Source organism: Geotrypetes seraphini, chromosome 2 (assembly GCF_902459505.1).
Source record: "Geotrypetes seraphini chromosome 2, aGeoSer1.1, whole genome shotgun sequence".
Lineage (NCBI taxonomy): Eukaryota > Metazoa > Chordata > Amphibia > Gymnophiona > Dermophiidae > Geotrypetes > Geotrypetes seraphini.
Genome location: NC_047085.1, coordinates 485,746,949 through 485,766,015, shown reverse-complemented (window position 1 = coordinate 485,766,015; position 19,067 = coordinate 485,746,949). Strand labels below are relative to the sequence as shown.

Sequence of the window (19,067 nt, the reverse complement as noted above, 5' to 3'; positions counted from 1 at the left end):
ATAGGGAGGGGGGAGGGAGAGGGAGCGCGGGTCAATTGTTTAGGTATTTCTGGAACAGGTATGTTTTTAGGCGTTTCCTGTGCCATCACTGAATAGAAATGTTAGTGAGGAGTAAAAGATTTACAGTGGTAACAATAATGCCAGGCATGGGCATGATTAGGAAAACAATCCAAACCCTCAGAAATGATTTTTACGTTTGCTGATGACATTTTTATCTTACTTGAAGTTGATCCATCATTATCAAATTTAACAGCTGATATTAATTCTTGTATTTCACGACTCCAAGAGTGGGCCTCTTTGGTGCGTATGAAGTTAAATGCCACTAAAACCAAACTATTATGGTTTGGTCCTACCCTAAATAATTTACCTTTATCTAGAAGATTAAATTTGGGCGATTCTTTAAAAACTGAATTTTCATCTTTGTGCAGTGTGAATCGCTTAGGTCCATTTATAGGTTAAATTGATTGTTTTTGATGACCTGTAGCTTTTGGTGACGGGTCAAAAACGCGCGAGGACAAAGGCGCGCCAACAACCGAGCGCGGACAACTGAGCGCAGGGCTTCATCGCGCCGAAGAAAACCCATATTTTAAAGGGCTCTGACGGGGGGTGGGTGGGAGGGAACCCCCCCCCACTCTACTTAATAGGGATCGCGCTGCCTCACGCTGCCATGTTGGGGGGGTATGGGGAAAACAGGGAAAAAGTTAAGTTTCCAGTATAATGAGGGGGGTTAAACCCCCCCAACATCAGCGCGATCTCTATTAAGTAAAGTGGGGGGGGGTTCCCCACCAACATCCCCCGTTGGAGCCCTTTAAAATACGGTTTTTCTTCGGCGCGATGAAGTCCTGCGCTCAGTTGTCCGCGCTCGGTCGTCGGCGTGCCTTTGTCCTCGCGCGCTTTAGACTATGAACCGTAGTTTTTATGTTGAACTTTCTATATTCACTTTGGACATTCTGATAAAGGGTGATAAATTTAAATAAAGGAAATGAGGGAATAAATGGCAAGATATATATTCTGACTCTTCCCCTCCCCCCCCCCAGGTGAGCAGCAGCTATTGTGTTCTTTCCCTTTGGCAATTCCTGATTCTTCACTTTCCTATTTGCAGCATTGAGCTGCTGCATCATGCTCCCTCATGCTTTACCTAAGGCACAAATGTGCATTAGTCAAGTCTTTCATTTGAAAGGAAACTCTGCAATGAGATGGCATAAGATGAAGTTAAGAGGTGATAGGCTCAGGAGTAATCTAAGGAAATACTTCTTTATAGAAAGGGTGATAGATGTATGGAATAGTCTCCCGGTAGAGGTGGTGGAGACAGAGACTGTATCTGAATTCCAGAAGGTGTGGGATCTAGAGAGTTGCGCGGGGACAGAAATCCCACCCGTCCCCACCTGTCCCCGCCAAAATCCCACCCGTCCCCACCCGTCCCCGCGAGGAATCCCTCCGTCACCATCCTTCCCTATAAACTTCAGAAATAGTTATTTTATTTAATTATGCTACTGAATTAAAGGCTCTGGTAGAGACCCATTTACAAATAAGCAAAGAGACTTTATTAATTTGGAAATATTAATTGGGAAGAATACATACTTTGTAAATGGGTTTCTACCAGAACCTCTAATGTAAATATAAAATATAAATACTCAGCTGATGAGAACCCACAAACTGTCAGCTGAGGACTTCCTTTGCAGTTGGCCGGGGATCCCTTTTGCCAAGCTTAGCAGGCAGCAGTAGCGTCCCTGAGTCACAGATGCTGGCACCTCAGTGGCTCATGGATGCTGCCAGCGACTGCTGCGCATGGTGGAGGGGAGTTCTGGCCATCTCTAGAGAAGGTCTTCTGCTGGCGGTGCTTGGGGATCCCCACCAGTCACAGCAAGGGTCAACAAGTACTTCAACACTGTAGAAATAAAACCAGAAATGCATTTCCTTTTCTTTTGAACACAAAACAAAGACATCTGCCATATACATTTCCCAAAGCTAACATATTTTAGTCAATAAATTCCATTTTTTACCTTCGTTGTCTGGAGACTTATTTTTCCATAAAGTTGGTCCCAGTTTCTTTTTTCCGCTTTCCCATCTTCTCTAAATTCTTCTGTTGCTGTCCATTGATTTCCCCTACCATGGTCCAGCATTTATCTCTTTCTCATCTTTCGTGCCTGCCCACCATCCCCATGCCCAACATTTCTCCTTCTATCACCCCTCTCCAACACTATGCCACATCTCTCCCTCCATTCCCTTCACCACTGTCCAATATTCCTCCCACTTGCATCCCTTTCAATCTGTCCCATTGTTCCCTTGCCACATTTCTCACTCTCATCTTTTTCTTCCCTATCACATTCTGTACCTTCCTCCCTACGACCAAAAATTCTCCTCTTTCTTCCATTTGCCGTGTGTGTGCCGTGAGGGAGGTCTGGTGCCCCAGAGTAAGAGCAGGGGTGCCCACACTTTATGGGCTTGCGAGCTACTTTATAAAGACTAAGTCAAAATGATCTACCAACAATAAAATTAAAAAAAAACACAAAGCACAATGAAAGGCAGAGAAAATGTTAATTATTCATATTCCGGGTTTTTTCAAAGAGGTCACGGCAGATGACTCTATGCAATGTCACCTCGGTAACAAAATACAAAAATAGACAAATACACCCCCTCCCTTTTTACTAAACCACAATAGTAGGTTTTAGCACAGGGAGTTACGCTGAATGCCTCGCGCTGCTCTCAATGCTCATAGGCTTCCTGCGCAAAAACACGATATTGCGGTTTAGTAAAAGGGAGCCATAGTGCAAAATATAGACAGCAGATATAAATTCTCAAAACAGACACATTTTGATCACTAAATTGAAAATAAAATCATTTTTCCTACCTTTGCTGTTTGGTGATTTCATGAGTCTCTGGTTGCACTTTCTTCTTCTGACTGTGCATCCAATCTTTCTTCCTTTCTTTCAGCCTCCTGTATGTTTCCTCTCCTCCAGACCTCATTCTCTCCCCCAACTTTTTCTTTCTGTCTCCCTGCTCCCCCTTCTTTCTGTCTCCCTGTCTGCCCCCTTTCTTTCTTTCTCCGTGCCCTCCCCCAAGCCACTCGGTTTGCTGCCACCGCCATTGGGGAATAGCCCCCAAGCCACTGCTGTCCCAAGCTTTCCCTGCAGAAGCGACGCGCTGACCAGCATTCCGCTCCCTGATGTCAATTCTGACGTAGGAGAGGAAGTTCCGGGCCAACAAGGCATTTCTCCTCATTCCATCCAGCCTGAGCCCCATCTCTCCTTGATCCAGCATTTCCCTTCTGTGTTTGTCAGAATTATCATTCCACCTATTTTCCAGCATCACCCTTCTTTGTGTCCATCTCACCTATATCCCTATCTCACCACTTTTTCAGAATCTTCATTTGTCTCTGTCCTTGTCTTTACCCCATGTTCACCATTTGCCCTTTCAATGTCTTTATCTCCCCCCCCCCCCCCACTTTTTCAGCATTACTTCTATGTCTCTATTTCACCTCCTCTTCATGTCCCCTCTGTATCTCTATCCTTATTCAGTAGGTCCTGCTTACTCTTTCTCTTCTTTGTGTCACTATCTCCATTTTCAGCTTTCCCCCCTTTTCCTTTGTTACTGCACCCGGTAGCCAGAATCTTTCCACCCTCCCTCCACTCCGGCCCAGCCCAGTATGAAATATTTCCTTTTGTTTCCCTCCCCTCTCTCTTTCTCTCTCTCTTCTCCTCCCTCACCCACGAGTCCTGCATCTGGCCCTCTCCCTTCTACCTGCACCTGGCAACACCCCCCTGCTCCGCGGCTCTCTTCAGCAACTCGTCAGCAGCGGTGATCAAGACAAGCTGCCGACATCGAGGCCTTCCCTCTACGAGTCCCGCCTTTGTGGAAAAAGGAAGTTGAAACAAGCGGGACTCGCAGAGGGTAGATCCCGACATCAGAAGCTTGTGTCGATCGCTGCTGCTGAGTTGCCGAAGAGAGCCGCGGAGCAGGGGGTGTGGCCGGAAGCAGGTAGAAGGGAGAGGGAGATAGGAAGGCTGTAGAAGCTCCGGAGCATGACACCGACCCCGGCCAGGATGATTTCTTTTTCAGGCGTGCAGCTTACAAGTCCGGCGTCGCGGCGGGAAATAGCCATTCTGAGCAGTGAGCTCAGCACGTACACAGATGAAAGCCTTGCTTGCTGATTGGTCCGGCGGCACGCCGGGGCGGGGCCGCCGGACCAATCAGCAAGCAAGGCTTTCATCTGTGTACGTGCTGAGCTCACTGCTCAGCATGGCTATTTCCTGCCGCGACGCCGGACTTGTAAGCTGCACGCCTGCATCGCCAGAATTTAGGTAGGCTGTTTTCATCCCCGTGGGAGTCCCGTGGGCCAGGGGGCGTCCCCGTGGGAGTCCCGTGGGTCAGGGGGGCATCCCCGTGGGAGTCCCGTGGGCCAGGGGGCGTCCCCGTGGGAGTCCCGTGGGCCAGGGGGGGAACCCGCGGGATCCCCGCGATCCCCGTTCCCGTGCAGACCTCTAGTGGGATCTCTTAGAGAGAAGAAGAGATAATGGTTACTTTGGATGGGCAGATTGGATGGGCCATTTGGCTTTTATCTGCCATCATGTTTCTGTGTTTAAAATCCCAGCCTTGCTGCTTTTAAATATGCTCTTTGCCACATGTAAAAGCTCTATGGAAGTTCATTCTCCTAAAACAAAGCCCAAGTGCTGGTTATGGTTTTGTAAGACATTTTTGATTTTGAGATCATTAAGTTACTTAAGTAGATGTCATTGGAGCCAGCTCTGTAGGTGCCGAGCATCCCTAGCATTGCACAAACTCTTTCACTTTATCCAAGAAGGGTATGGTTTGTACTGTTTGGCACCCCAACCATTCTGAAATATCGGCACCTGTGAGAGATCATTTGTTTTCTTTGCTCATTTTAGGAAAAGAGATTAAGAGACAGAAAAACAGAAACTGATGACAGTTTACATAAGAGGTTAAACGCTGCTATGAAAGACATGGAAATCAGTGAGTATCTCCCTATTCAATGCTACCGGGATTTTAACCAGAAAGGGGTAGGCCATTTGTTTCGGCACAGATACGTTACTCCTGGGGAAGTTCGGCTCAGCCTCCCAAGACAGAATTTGCGCAGAATTCCGCACGGGTAGCAAGGAGGTTGTATGGTCCACAATCCCCACCCTGCATGGATCATGACACACAAACCCAGCCGTGTCGCACCAATTGTGTGGCAAGAAGAGGAGGAAGCGGGCTGAACTTCAGGTCATGTCTTCTTCTACTACTACTTAAGGCCTCTTTTACAAAGCCGCGCTAGTGGCCCCGAAGCCCATAGAGATTTAAAGGGCTTCGGGGCTGTTGCCGTGCGGCGTTGTAAAAGAGGCAGTTAAAATCAGACTGCTGGTTTAAGCCAGTTCAAATTTGTGGTCAGACTACAGTTGACAGAGAAGAAACTGGCCCGGTGTGCAACCAATCACCTCCTCTTGCCATGTGATTTGTTTCTTCTGGGACCGACGGCAAGCTGGTACATGCCCTGAAGGAGGGAAGCAGGAAGAGAGCATGGGAGTATGTGCCATGGGGGTGAAGAGAGGGGGAGAAAACCTGAGGGAGCAAGAGCACTCTAGGGGGAGCAAGAGGGATGGGTAAAGAGCATAAGAATAGAGAAGTGGAGGAAGGGGTCTGTCTTGTTGAGGGAATAGGGAGAGAACAGGTCACAAAGAGGGAAAGAAAACCATGGAGTGGGAAGAAGAAGAGAGCGGTATTCATGCCGGAGAGGTGGCAGAGAAAGCTGGGGTTTGACTCTGTTGAGGCATGATAATAATATTTCCTTTCTTGATTCCGTAATTGTGGCCTAAATATTAGTTAAATGTTTCCAAATACATCTGTTTGTATAATTATTTGATTTTCCTTATGAATGTTTATGATCTGTTTCAAGTTGTTTATGCTTGATTTTAAATTAAACAGGTTATAAATAAAAAAGTAATAAATAATAATAATAACTTTATTCTTTTATACTGCCATTACCAAAAGTTCTAGGCGGTTTACACTAAAAAGAGCTGGACAATCAGCGAAATACAATAATATAATAAAAATACAGCTATATTATAAAATACAAATTCAATGTAAAACTCTCATTAAGTAATAAACTTATCGATCAGAGTGGTCTTAATTAATTTCCAAAAATAACAATAAGATAACATAGCTTGTTGAATACATTTACCTAGCCAAGACCCCTGTCTACCAGCTTGAAACGCTGGGAAGATCAAGCAATAAGAACGGGTTCAAGTTAAGTAAGGGAGCGAGAGAGAGTGGCAGAGGGTGAGATTGCTGGAGGAGGTCGCGTCTGAGCAGAGAAAAAGTTGGAAGAATGTCAGGCCTGGGTCAAGGAGGAGCCAGGCATTATGATGGGCAGAAGTCTGAAAAAATAAATGACAAATTATGCAGAATTTTAAAATCTTATGCCTAGAACTTTCAGCATTTTTATGCAGCGTTCCCCCAGGAGTAATAATAATAATAATAACTTTATTTTTATATACTGCAATACCACAATCAGTTCAGAGCGGTTTACAGAGGAAGAGACTGTATACAGACAGTGATGTTACAAAAAAAGACTTTCAAATTACATTAGCAAGCCAAAAGTAGTCAGGATTTATCCAGAAGCATTTCAAAGATACAACAAGACAGGAAAGGAGTCAGAGGTTTTGAGTGTAGTTATCCAGTTGGGGGGGGGGGGAATGCAAACAGGGTTGATATTTGATTGTGTGTGAAACCTGGGTTGGTACACTCTGTGTAACCCCTTGCCCATCACATTGGACTTCCAGCCCCATTCAGCCTTTTGTCCATTTGCCAACTTTTCAACTGGGTTCATATTTGAGTAAAGCTAAGACAAGATGAAGGGGGTAAATGCAGAGTGCTTTTGTGATATATGTCTCAGCTGTACTTGCTCTCTGAGTAAAAGGGCTGTTTCGGTTCTATTCCTGACGTGTAGTACATTAAAATGGATAATTATAGTGTTGACAAGTCATATTTCATTTTGCAAATAAATGACACTGCCTCAAATCCTGCATCTGCAAGCCTTGAAGTGAGGTACTTTAAGGTACAGTAGGCATTTTTCTTTTTAAACAATTTGGTTTGTGAAGTGGTTAAGGACAGGCATCTCCAGGGTAAGAATGCCCTTCTTATGTATTTTTAAAGAGAAAATGTGGATATGTTTTCCTGTTTAAAAATTGCTATGTAAAGGCCCTTTTTTTATGTTTGAGCTTTTTGACTTGGACATTTCCTTTGAAAATGTCCCTCAATTTCACCTATCAATTACAATACCCCCTCCAAATCCGCGGTTTCAATACCCGCAGATTCGGTTATTCGTGATTTTTGACCGGTGGTTTGTAATAACAAAACTGCTGGAGGGAGGCGGGAGTGGGTCAGAGCCGGCCCTGAAAGTTATCCGTGATATTTCAATATTCGCGGGCCGGCTCTGCCCCTAACCCCTGCGAATATTGAGGGTCTGCTGTATAGAATATTATAAATTACCAGTGGGGTGGGTTGTTTGGGTTTTTTTAGCAATCTAGGTGCCAGTATTTACTCCAGTTCTATGGCCGATCTAAGGGTCATGCCTAAAATACACACATTTTTATCTTCGGGCACAAGTGCTAAACCTGAGGTATTTCAATGTCCACAGTGGGGCACCTTTTTCAATAATTTCATGCTACCTTTGCTGCTGCAGTTATGTGAAATATTTTATTATGGCTGTGCTCCACTGTCCCTGGCCATCTACACTTCCCCCTCCCCATTCGCGGTTTCTGCAGTCGCAATTTCACATAATCGCAATTTTTTTCTGGGGAGGGGGAAAATTTAAAAAACCCATATTTTTTTACCTCCCTGCCGCCTTCCCGGTCTTACCTGGTGGTCTAGCGGGCTTTTGGGGCAGGAGCGATCTTCCTACGCTCCTGCCCCGTGCAGATCACCATGAGGAAATGGCTGTAGGGAGTTCCCGTCGTAGTCTCGAGATCGCTCCTGCCCCGAAAGCCCTCTAGACCACCAGGTAAGGCTGAGAAGGCGGCAGGGAGGTGGGGGTGGGTCAGAGCCGGATAATTGCGGTTTTTCGCCATTCGCGGTTCCGGCTCTGCCCGTATCCCCCGCGAATAACGAGGGAGAAGTGTATTTGACTTTTGTAATCTATTATGGCTGCATATTCAGGTCTTACTGCAGTTAGGGGTCCTTTTAACTAAGGCGCGCTAGCTGAGATTTACTGCTTGCTAAATATTAATGTGCACTAAATGCTAATGCGTTCATTATATTCTATGCATTTAGCGCACGCTAAAATGGCTAGCACGCCGTAGTGAAAGAGGAGGTTAGTGTATGAATCTTGGAGAGGCTTGTGTCTTGCACTCTAAAAGATCTTAAGTAAATGAGATATAATATTCCGTTTGTATCATAAACCTCTTTTTTTCCTTTAATTTGATAGGTAAAGAGCCAGGCCTCTTTGATATGATCATTATCAATGATGATTTAGAAGAAGCCTATTCCAATCTGAAGGAGGTCCTCCAGGAAGTAAGGAGGTTAAAGTTTTATGTCTGCTGATGGAACAGTTTTAGAAGTGATACTGTAGGCTAATTTAGCTAACCGATTTGGCTAACCGATTTGGTGCACGCTAAAGGGCAGCACGCACTAAGGTCCTCTTTAACTATGGTGCGCTAACTGATTAGCACGCGCTAATCAATTTAGCGCACACTAAATGCTAACACGTGCATGTTAGTCTATGGACGTGTTAACGTGCGCTAATATGATTAGTGCACGCTAATCAGTTAGCGCACCATAGTAAAAGAGGGGGGTAAATGCTAAGGCATCCATTATGAGGTCCTTTTATTAAGGCGCACTAACTGATTTAGCGCGTGCTAAAGATTAGCGCACTCTAAATGCTAAGGCGCCCACAGAATATAATGAATGCCTTATCATTTAGAGTGTGCTAAAAATGTAAGAAGCAGAGAAAGTATTTGGAGCATAGCTCAAACAATTCTTTCCAAACCCTTCTACGTGTAAATGCATGCGTGTGTGGGAGGAGCAGGGGGTGAATGGGTACATGTTTGTGTGTTGGAAAGTGGCGTCAGAGGGAAGGCTTCCTGGTCAGCCTGCAGGAGCCGCTGCTTGCTGCTTTGTGAAGACAAGTGCGGCTGGGATGAGGGAGTCGGCCAGATGAGTTAAACAACCGCGGGAGGCATGAATTTGAGAGACAGCACAGAGGGAGAGAAGGACGCATTGGCATATGAAGGGAGAAGCAGACCCTGCTTTGTAAGTACGAGTCTGACATAAGTTGGATGTTCTTAACACATGGACTGCCTGTATTTGGGTTTTTGCCAGGTACTTGTGACCTGGATTGGCCACTGTGAAAACAGGATACTGGGCTTGATGGACCTTTGGTCTGAGCCAGTAAGGCTATTCTTATGTTCTGCCCAATGTGCATCTGCGACAAAAAAACAAACAAACAGAATGCTAGGAATTATTAGAAAAGTGATGGTAAATAAGACCCGAGAATATTATTATGCTTCTGTATCGCTCCCTGGTGCCTCCTCACCTTGAGTATTGCACAGAGTGCTGGTTGCCATATCTAAAAAAAGAAATAGTAAAATTAGAAAAGGTTCAAAGAAAAGCAACCAAAGTGATAAAGGGGATGGAAATCTCCTCCTCCGAGGAAAGACTAAAGAGATTGGGACTCCAGCTTGGAAAAGAGACGGCTGAGGGGGGATATGAATGAGGTCTGCAAAATCCTGAATGGTGTAGAACAGATAAAAGTGAATCAATTTTTCACCCTTTCAGAAAGTACAAAAACCAGAGGACACTCAAATTGCATGGCAATATTTTTAAACTATATATAGGAGGAAATATTTTTTTTTCCTCACTCAAAGAATAGTTAAGCACTGGAACTCATTGCCAGAGGAAGCGGTTACAGTGGTTAGCATAGCTGGGTTTAAGAAAAGTTTGGACATGTTCCTGGACGAAGAGTCCATAGCGTGCTATTGAGACAGACGTCGGGGAAGCGACTGCTTGCCCTGGATCGGCGGTACGGAATGTTGCTTCTCTTTGGGTTTCTGCCAGATACTGTGACCTGGATTGGCCACTATTGGAAATGAGAAACTGGGCTAGATGAGCCATTGGTCTGACCCAGTATGACTGTTCTTATGATAGATGCAGTTTCTTAATCACTATATTACAATGAATGTATATATACTGCAGCTGTTAGAGCTGCTTCTCCCTTAGATATGTATTGGGGCATTTTTTGGAGCAGGTTTATTTTTCTTCCACTGCCCACCAGATGTAAAAATTTCACTTCTATGGCACAGAAACTTCCTTTCCATGACTGGATATGCCTTCCAATGCTCCACCCCCACTGCTTTCCCATTGGCTGGATTCTGTTAACATTCTTTGTCCCTTGTTACCGTGGAAGAAGGCAGGCGAAGCTAATTTAGGGGGTGGGGTAGAGACTGGAGACAGTGGTGTAGTAAGGGTAGGCGGTGGCGCCCCCTCCCTGTCCCTTCCCTTTCCCCGTACCTTTTTAACTTCTCTGGCGTGAGCAGCATGCCCATGTCGGTGTCACCTCGCCCTTTGGCGTCACTTCCTAGGTGCGGGGTCCTGGAAGTGACGTCCGAGAGAGCGCCAGTGGCCGACCCGGGCAGCAACCTCGCACTGGGGAAGTCAAAAAGGGTATGGGGGAATCAAGGGGGCATGCGCAAGGAGAGGGGCGGAGAGGAAGAGGGGTGTTGCGCCCTCAGCAAGACAGCACCCGGGGGGGCAGACTGCCCCCTCCCCCACTGATTAGAGAACTGCAGATAGGGGTTTTAAAAGCAGAAAAATGTCCATTTTTACTAGCCATCCTTCTGCCTTCTGGACTGACTTTAAAAAAAAAAAAAAAAAAAAAAAGCTAAAGAACTTTGTAATTTAGTCTCAGGTAAGGTGACCTTGAGGAGATTTTTGTGGCACAGAAGTGAAGTTTTTGCATGGGGTCACCTAGGGATTGAAAACAAATGAACCCCCTCACCCCCCAAAAAAAAAACAAAGCTCTGGTACATTTCTATGGGAGAAGCTATTTCAATAGCAGCAGTATACCGTATTTCCCCATGTATGGGCCGTGGCCTATACATGAGTTTTACAATTCCCTGCACTGGGTGCAGCTTACTTATATGGGGCGGCCTATCTAAAGACATCGTAGATCAGCCGCAAAGTTCCCTGTACCTGCAGTGCCCTCCTGGTGGCTGCCTTCCTCGTCGCGTCCAGCGGTGCAGGGCAGGAGCATTCTTTTCAGTATCTATCCGGCCCCGCGCTGCTTCCTCAATGCATGCGCCAGTTCTCACGGCTTATCTAAGAGTTTTAAAACCGAAATCTACATTTCCTGCAGCCTATACATGGGGAAATACGGTACATTCATTGATTCACTTCGATTATAGTGATTAAGGAATTGTACCTTTCGAACTGCCTTCCCCTCTCCTCTTCTGACCAGATACACAGTGCGTGCACATACAGGCAGACAGACATCATTTAGATGCAGAGAGGTTGGAAAGAATTCCACGAGCCATTCTTTACATGCTTTCTCCACTTGTTTTATTCTAGGACTGTGATCGTTTTATTTATTTGTTGGGATTTATTTACCACCTTTTTCAAGGAATTAAGGCAGTGTAAAGTGACAAGGAATTAAATATAGACAATACAGTAGTAAAAATATTCAAATAACATTACAAGTGTGGTATGGTATGCTATATTACAATGTTAGCACAATATGCAATTAAACATTTTAATAGACAGCAAAGTGTGTAAGCAAAGATGGAACATAGAGAGAAAAGAGAGTAATAGGAGCTAGGGGACAGTTTTAAAGAAAGTTGCACATGAGGCCAGAAAACTACATGAATGTAATTTCAGCTAGAGCTAAATACATCCTTCTATAGTATATAATAATAATAATAACTTTATTTTTCTATACTGCCACAATCTTGCGACTTCTAGGCGGTTCACAAAGAAGAAGAGCTGTACAATCAGCAAATTACAGTAGATGAATACAAGGTGGTTGAAAGGAAAATTATACAGAGGTTGAATTATAAGAAATTAACTATTTTACTTCTTACAATTTAAAATAGTCAGACACCAGCGAATATCAGGATACAATTATGAAGAGGGAATTTTAGCAGACAGGGAATGTGGATACCTAGTGTGAGGAAGAAATTCAGGATAAGGTGTGGAAGTTATGTTCGCGGGAGAGTGTTTGGCTAGGACAAGAATTTCTTAAACAAAGTGCTCTTTAGTTCTTTCCGGAAGATGCTGTAGGTCAACCTAGCGGTATCGATGAGATAGCCTAGCCATGATTGCTGTCTACCAGCTTGAAACTTGAAAGTTCTGTCCAGGAAGGTTCGATATCTACAGCCAGCTATTTTCGGGTATGCAAACAGGTTGTGGTTTCTGGTAGATCTAATGGGGGACTAGAATTCGAAGTGAGGTAGAAGGTAATTGGGGGCCATTCCCCAGATTAATTTATAGCAAAAGCAGGAGAACTTGAATAGAATTCTTTCTTCAATTGGTAACCAGTGCAGCCGTTTGTAGAAGGGACTAACGTGATCACTTTTCTTTAGTCTGAATATTAAGCGGACGGCTGTGTTTTGAACTATTCGCAGTTTTCTTACTTTTTTTTAGGTATCCCCAAGTAGATGATGTTACAATAGTCCAGGGTGGATAGAATCAGCGACTGTACCAAGGATAGAGGGTCAAAATATTTTTTTATGGTTTTCAGTTTCCAAAGAGTGGAGAAACATTTTTTTGTCACCGAGTTTATGTGATTGGTCATAGTTAATTTGGTATCTAGAGTGACTCCTAATATTCTTATAGATTTTAATATTGGGTGGTCGTGGCCGTTTATTTGTATTGCTGTTTGTATATGCAGCCAGTGTCACTCCTTTGTGTGTTGTGACTAGCAGAATAGTTACTTCCGTTAAAGGCCTGGTTGAAGAGCCAAGATTCATCTGCTTCCTGAAATAGAGATAAGTCTTGTGTTTAAGCAAAGTCTTTTCAGGGAGTGCATTGAGTATGGGAGCTACTCTGGAGAAGGCTCATTGGCACTATTGCATCATGTGATTGCCTTTTGGAGAGGGTGTGGTTAGGGAAATTACTTGGAAGGACATTAGTGACCTTGGAGGGATATGTGTTCAAGCATGGAGACAGTTTTTGTGTTTGTATATCACAGGGGTGTCCACACTTTTTGGGCTTGCGAGCCAAGTCAAAATGACCAAGTCAAAATGATCTACCATCAATAAAATTAAAAAAAAACAAACCACAAAGCACACTGAAAGGCAGAGAAAATGTTAACCATCATTCATATTCCGGGGTTTTTTCAAAGAGGTCAAGGCAGATGACTCTATGCAATATCACCTCAGTAACAACCATACAAAAATAAACAAATATACCCCTCCCTTTTTACTAAATCGCAATAAGAGTTTTTAGCGCAGGGAGCTGCGCTGAATGCCCCGTGCTGCTCTCGAAGCTCATAGACTCCCTGTGCTAAAAACTGCTATTGCGATTTAGTAAAAGGGAGCCATAGTGCAAAATATAGATAGCAGATATAAATTCTCAAAATGGACACATTTTGATCACTAAATTGAAAATAAAATCATTTTTCTTACCTTTGTTGTCTAGTAATTTTATCAGTCTCTGGTTGCATTTTATTCTTCTGACTATGCATCCAATATTTCTTCCCTTCTTTCAGCCTCCTGTATGCTTTCTCTCCTCCAGACCTCATTCTCTCCCCCAACTTTTTCTTTCTTTCTCCCTGCCCCCTTCTTTCTTTCTGTCTCCTTGCCCTCACCCACATTTGCAATTTTTAAAAACAATGCTGAACCCTTCTAAAAGCTGGTCCCTATGTTTTGTTAATATTTTCTACCCCTATGCCAGGTGTGCTGCACAGCACTTCAGCCTTGCTAGGGGCCTGGACACCTGATAATGGGAGCACATCCATGTTAATTTAGTCTCACAAATTGGTTTCTTCCACATCTTATGAAGACTCGTCCCCTCTTAATTCCTTCATTTTATTACCGACTTTTGCAAATTGTGTAACCTACATCTATTCAAGCTTAAATTATATGTTCTTGAGAGTCTGAATGTTATAACTGTATAATTATCTTGTACCTTGTCTGTGCACGTCGTTAAATTAATATGCATTTCTGAAGTTATCTGTTTTCAGCTCCTGTAATGTTCACCTCATGACATAGAAACATAGAAATAGACGGCAGATAAGGGCCACGGCCCATCCAGTCTGCCCACCCCAAAGACGCTCCCCTACCTTTCTCTGTGAATAGATCCCACGTGTCTGTCCCATTTGGCCTTAAAATCAGGCACGCTGCTGGCCTCAATAACCTGAAGTGGAAGACTATTCCAGCGATCAACCACCCTTTCAGTGAAAAAGAATTTCCTGGTGTCCCCATGCAGTTTCCCGCCCCTAATTTTCCACGGATGCCCCTTTGTTGCCGCTGGACCCTTGAAGAAGAAAATATCTTCTTCCACCTTGATGCGGCCCGTGAGATACTTGAATGTCTCGATCATGTCGCCCCTCTCTCTGCGCTCCTCGAGCAAGTATAGCTGTAATTTATCCAGCCGTTCTTCGTACGGGAGATCTTTGAGTCCCGAGACCATCCGGATGGTCATTCTCTGGACCGACTCAAGTCTCAGCACATCCTTGCGATAATACAGCCTCCAGAATTGCACACAGTATTCCAGGTGGGGCCTCACCATGGATCTATACAATGGCATAATGACTTACGGCTTACGGCTGATGAAACCCCTGCGTATACAACCTATGATTTGTCTTGCCTTGGATGAAGCTTGCTCCACTTGATTGGCAGCCTTCATGTCCTCACTGACGATCACCCCTAAGTCTCATTCTGCTACCGCTCTAGTTAGGATCTCGCCATTAAGGGTGTAAGTCTTGCATGGATTATGGCTGCCCAGGTGCATAACTTTGCATTTTATGGTATTGAAGCTGAGTTGCCAGTTCCTAGACCAGCGCTCCAGTAGGAGCAGGTCGTGCATCATGTTGTCGGGCGTTGAATCTTCGTTCGTTGTGCTTTTGCCCACTACATTGCCCAATTTGGCGTCATCGGCGAATAATGTCATTTTACCTCTCAGCCCTTCTGCTAAGTCTCTTATAAAGATGTTAAATAGGATCGGGCCCAGGACCGAGCCTTGCGGCACCCCACTGATCACCTCCATCATTTCTGAGGGAGTGCCGTTCACCACCACCCTCTGAAGCCTACCTCCAAGCCAGTTCCCAACCCATTTCGTCAATGTATCGCCCAAACCCATAGAACTCATCTTGCTTCAGTGACTGACAGGAGTGTAATTTATTTTATACAACATTTACAAGTCTTGCATATTTGGTGGGGGCTGTTGCAGCCTTATAATGCAGTATTTTCCTGAGTCACACTGAGGTTTGGAGAACAGATGTTGTTCAGCATCTGTCACAATTCTAGTCTGTTGCCAGCTGGTCATCAATGCTTAACCCTTGCATGGCACTCTGGATTTGTATTGAGGACTTTGGCTGCTTGGGGAGTTGACAAAAGACAGGGCCCCAAGCCACCGCCGCCCCAAGCTCTCCCTGCAGAAACGTCGCGCTGACCAGCATTCTGCTCCCCGACGTCGATTCTGTTGTCGGAGAGGGAGTTCCGAGCCAGCCAGGCAGCGATTAGCTGGCCCAGAAGTTCCTCTCCAACATCAGAATTGATGTCGGGGAGCAGAATGCTGGCCAGCGCGAGGCTTCTGCAAGGAGAGCTTGGGGCGGCATGGGGGACGTCGGGGAGAGGAAGGCTGATCGGCCCGGTAGATTGGGACAGCAACACGAGTCTATCACGGAGCCCAGGATGGGCTCTGCGATCGACTCGCATTGCCTTCCCGATGAACCGGTCGATCGCGATCGATGTATTGGGCACCCCTGGTATATCATATTCACAATTTTGAGCCAATATTTTGCTTAGAGACACATTAAGGCTCATTTTCAAAGCACTTAGACACAAAAAGTACCTTAGAAACCTAAGTGTGTCTAAGTGCTTTTGAAATGAGCCCCATTGTGATACAAATGGTTTTGAGCCCTGAACATTGGTCTTTTACATGTGTTTTGTGATATCATCGTTGGACTCCTCATCATTTTGAAACCCTATGCAGTAAACTGTTTCTGGTTGCACCTTGGATGTTCTCTTCTTCTTGCTGGAAATCCATTGTTCACCCCCACTTTTTTCCTTACTTTTTTGTTGTGGGGTCCTCCTCTTCCATTTTGTTTTCTTCAAGTTCCCTGGGCCATTTCCTTTAAGGGCCTTGAAGATCAGACATAGTTTTAAATCTAGCCCTGTTTTGTACTGGTGGCCAGTGAAGTTTTTGCAAAAATGGTGCGATGTGGTCACGTCGCTTACAACTACTGCTACTAATTATCATTTCTTTAGCAACAGTATTCCATTAGTCAGCATTCTAAATCAATTGGAGCTGGTGAAGAGTGCATTACAGTAATCTAATCTTAATGTTATCATGGCATCCACAACTGAGGCAAGACATGCCTTGTCAATGTATGGAGAAAAGCAGCGTAGTTGTCAAATAATAGAAACAGCTCTTGGAAGGTTGCTTGGATTTGGGAGATTAGATTAAGTGTTGAATCTAACTGCATTCCGGGGTTCCTGGCTTGTGATTTGAGGGGGGAGTTCATGTTTACCATAAGAGACTTAGATGTCAGCTATGTGCCCATTTGTGTTAGAGACCCATATTCATTTTTACTTAGGTTCAGGCAAAGTTTGTTGTTTTTTAGCCCATTAATAAATTGATCTTAGACAGGTGGTCAGTTTGTTCAGGGCTATGGATTAGAAGTATATTCTCTGTTGACATTTACACCTTCTTCAAGCCACACATACTATACGAGACCTGAGGGATGAACATAACAGTTTGAGTTTAGAATTTTACTGGCTATGTTATTCCTCCTTTCCCCTCAAACTGTTTTAACTGGTCTGTGTTTTTCAGGAAATCTTGAAGGCCAAGCAATCCAGCAGTTCCTCACTGAAGGATTCTAGCTAACTCGTCATCATTCCTTCCGTCACAGACTGACTCCAAGAAACTCATTCACGAAAGCCTGACTAATCTGGAATCCTACTCAACTGAGAACTAGAGCTTTCCAAACCCCTTGTTTTTAGTTTTTTGCTGCTACTCTCCAGCAGGCCTTGCGCCAATTTTAAATGCATTGTCGGTTTCCTGTAATTGTTAATGTGGAAATGAATTGAAAATGCAGGCCTAAAGTTGTTAGCCATTGAGACAGAAAACACTGTTGTAAGTTTGCTTGATTGAGTTGTGTATGTGGAGGGGCATAATCAAAAGGGACGTCTAAGACAGTTTTTGTCCAACTCGCAAGTCGTCCAAAGTAAAAAAAACAGCCTAAGACACATTTTCAAAAAATACGTCCAAAATTTTTTTTGTTCCGAAAATCATCTAATTATACGTCCTGCCAATCTGATCATCCAAGCCGCTAAATCGTCCATCTTTATACCACATTTTCGTCCAACTTTTTGTCCAAGTCCAAAATGCCTAGAACAAGCCCTGTTGGACGTGGGAGGGGTCTGCAAAGTGATGGACTGCACACCCAGACATGCCACCTAAATAGTGGGGTACCTTACAGGACACTGTTGTGAACTTCACAAAAAGGGTGCCATATCTTCTCCTCTCTATAGCTCCCTTATAGCTTACGGTGAGCCCCCCAAACCACCTCCAGAATCCCCTAGACCCACTTATCTACCACCCCAATAGCCATTATGGCTGCAGGAGCCACTTATATGCCAGTAAAAAAGGGTTTTGGGGGTGTATAGGGGAGTGCACATGTTTAAGTATCAATGCAGTGATTATAGGGGCTTATGGGCATGGGTCCTCCTCTCTATGGGTCCCTAACCCACCCCCAAGATGACTTAAGCTGCCTCTGTGCTGGACGAATAGGCTTTCCTATGCCAGGCAGCCAGGTGATGATGGTCTGGAGGCTGAATTTTAAAGATGTGATTAATATTTTTATGGGGGTGGAGGGGTCGGTGATCACTGGGGTAGTATTGGGGGGGTCTGTGTTATGTGTTTTCAGTGCTTATCTGGTGATTTTAGGTGGGTTTTTGTGACTTAGACCATGTTTTACTTGATCTAAGTCACAACTTCCAAGTTCCGTCGATCGTGGGCTGTATAACTTTCAGTTGTATATGCTGTACGACTAAGTCTAAGCTGGCCCATGTCCCACCCAACTTCCGCCCTCGACACTCCTCCCGAAACGCCCCGTTTAGCTTTGGTCGTTCAGCAGCACTAAGAAGGTCTAGGTCGTTTAGAAATATGTCCAAAACCCGTTTTTAGTATTGGCACTTGGACATTTTGAGAAATGTTCGTCCAAGTGCCGACTTAGGCCGGTTTTTGGACGTTTTTCTCTTTCGATTATGAGCCCCATAGCGTTTTATGCTTTGTAGAGAAGGTCTATTTCATTTTTCTACTCTATTGAGTAAGTTTTATCTTCCAAGAACAGAGCTGCCCACCCAACCTTGGACCAAATGAATTTGCCACTGGAGAACACCTTGTTATATCCAAGATCTTGACAATAAATGCTGGCTCAAGCTAACTTAGCTTGCACCCTTCTTTCTTCTCATACTTCTTCCAAGATCCCTTGATAAACCCATTCTCTTCTAACCTCCTTGGCACTGTGATAGAACTGCAGAACATTCCTGCTGCTGGAAGAGTTGACAATTGTCAGCTGTGTGGTGGAAAGAGAATGGCATGGAGAAGGACCTCGGGCTCTATCTAGTCTACACAGCTCCATTCCTGCTGTGGTGTCAGAGACCACAATTAATCTTTGGCGTTACTCATTTCATTGTAGCTAGGAATGTTCATTGGCTCTTTGATGATGTAATAAATGTTACTTATTATCTCTGACACCTACTATGGAAGATGCATTCCATACATCTATCTCCCTTTTGGTGAACCAGGGTTTCTTAATGTAGGTCCTTTGTCTGCTTGGAGTCTATTCTGTGACTTTTTGTTCTGTTGCTTCTGCAATGCCAGTAACTTGTACAGAGGCATTATCTTTCTTT

General features: G+C 44.5%; 1 protein-coding gene across 5 annotated transcripts in view; it reads left to right on the top strand.

Annotated features, from left to right (window-relative positions):
- The window catches only part of GUK1 (guanylate kinase 1), a 69,492-nt gene extending 52,058 nt beyond the window's left edge, over nt 1-17,434 (top strand). For all 5 annotated transcript variants that reach the window (XM_033931823.1, XM_033931822.1, XM_033931824.1 and 2 more), the window contains exons 6-8: nt 4,887-4,971; nt 8,423-8,508; nt 16,984-17,434. In XM_033931823.1, the coding sequence (XP_033787714.1) occupies nt 4,887-4,971; nt 8,423-8,508; nt 16,984-17,037 (225 nt within the window). In that variant the 3' untranslated portion in view covers nt 17,038-17,434. The remainder of the gene's footprint in view (nt 1-4,886; nt 4,972-8,422; nt 8,509-16,983) is intronic.
- Nucleotides 17,435-19,067: the final 1,633 nt, after the last annotated feature.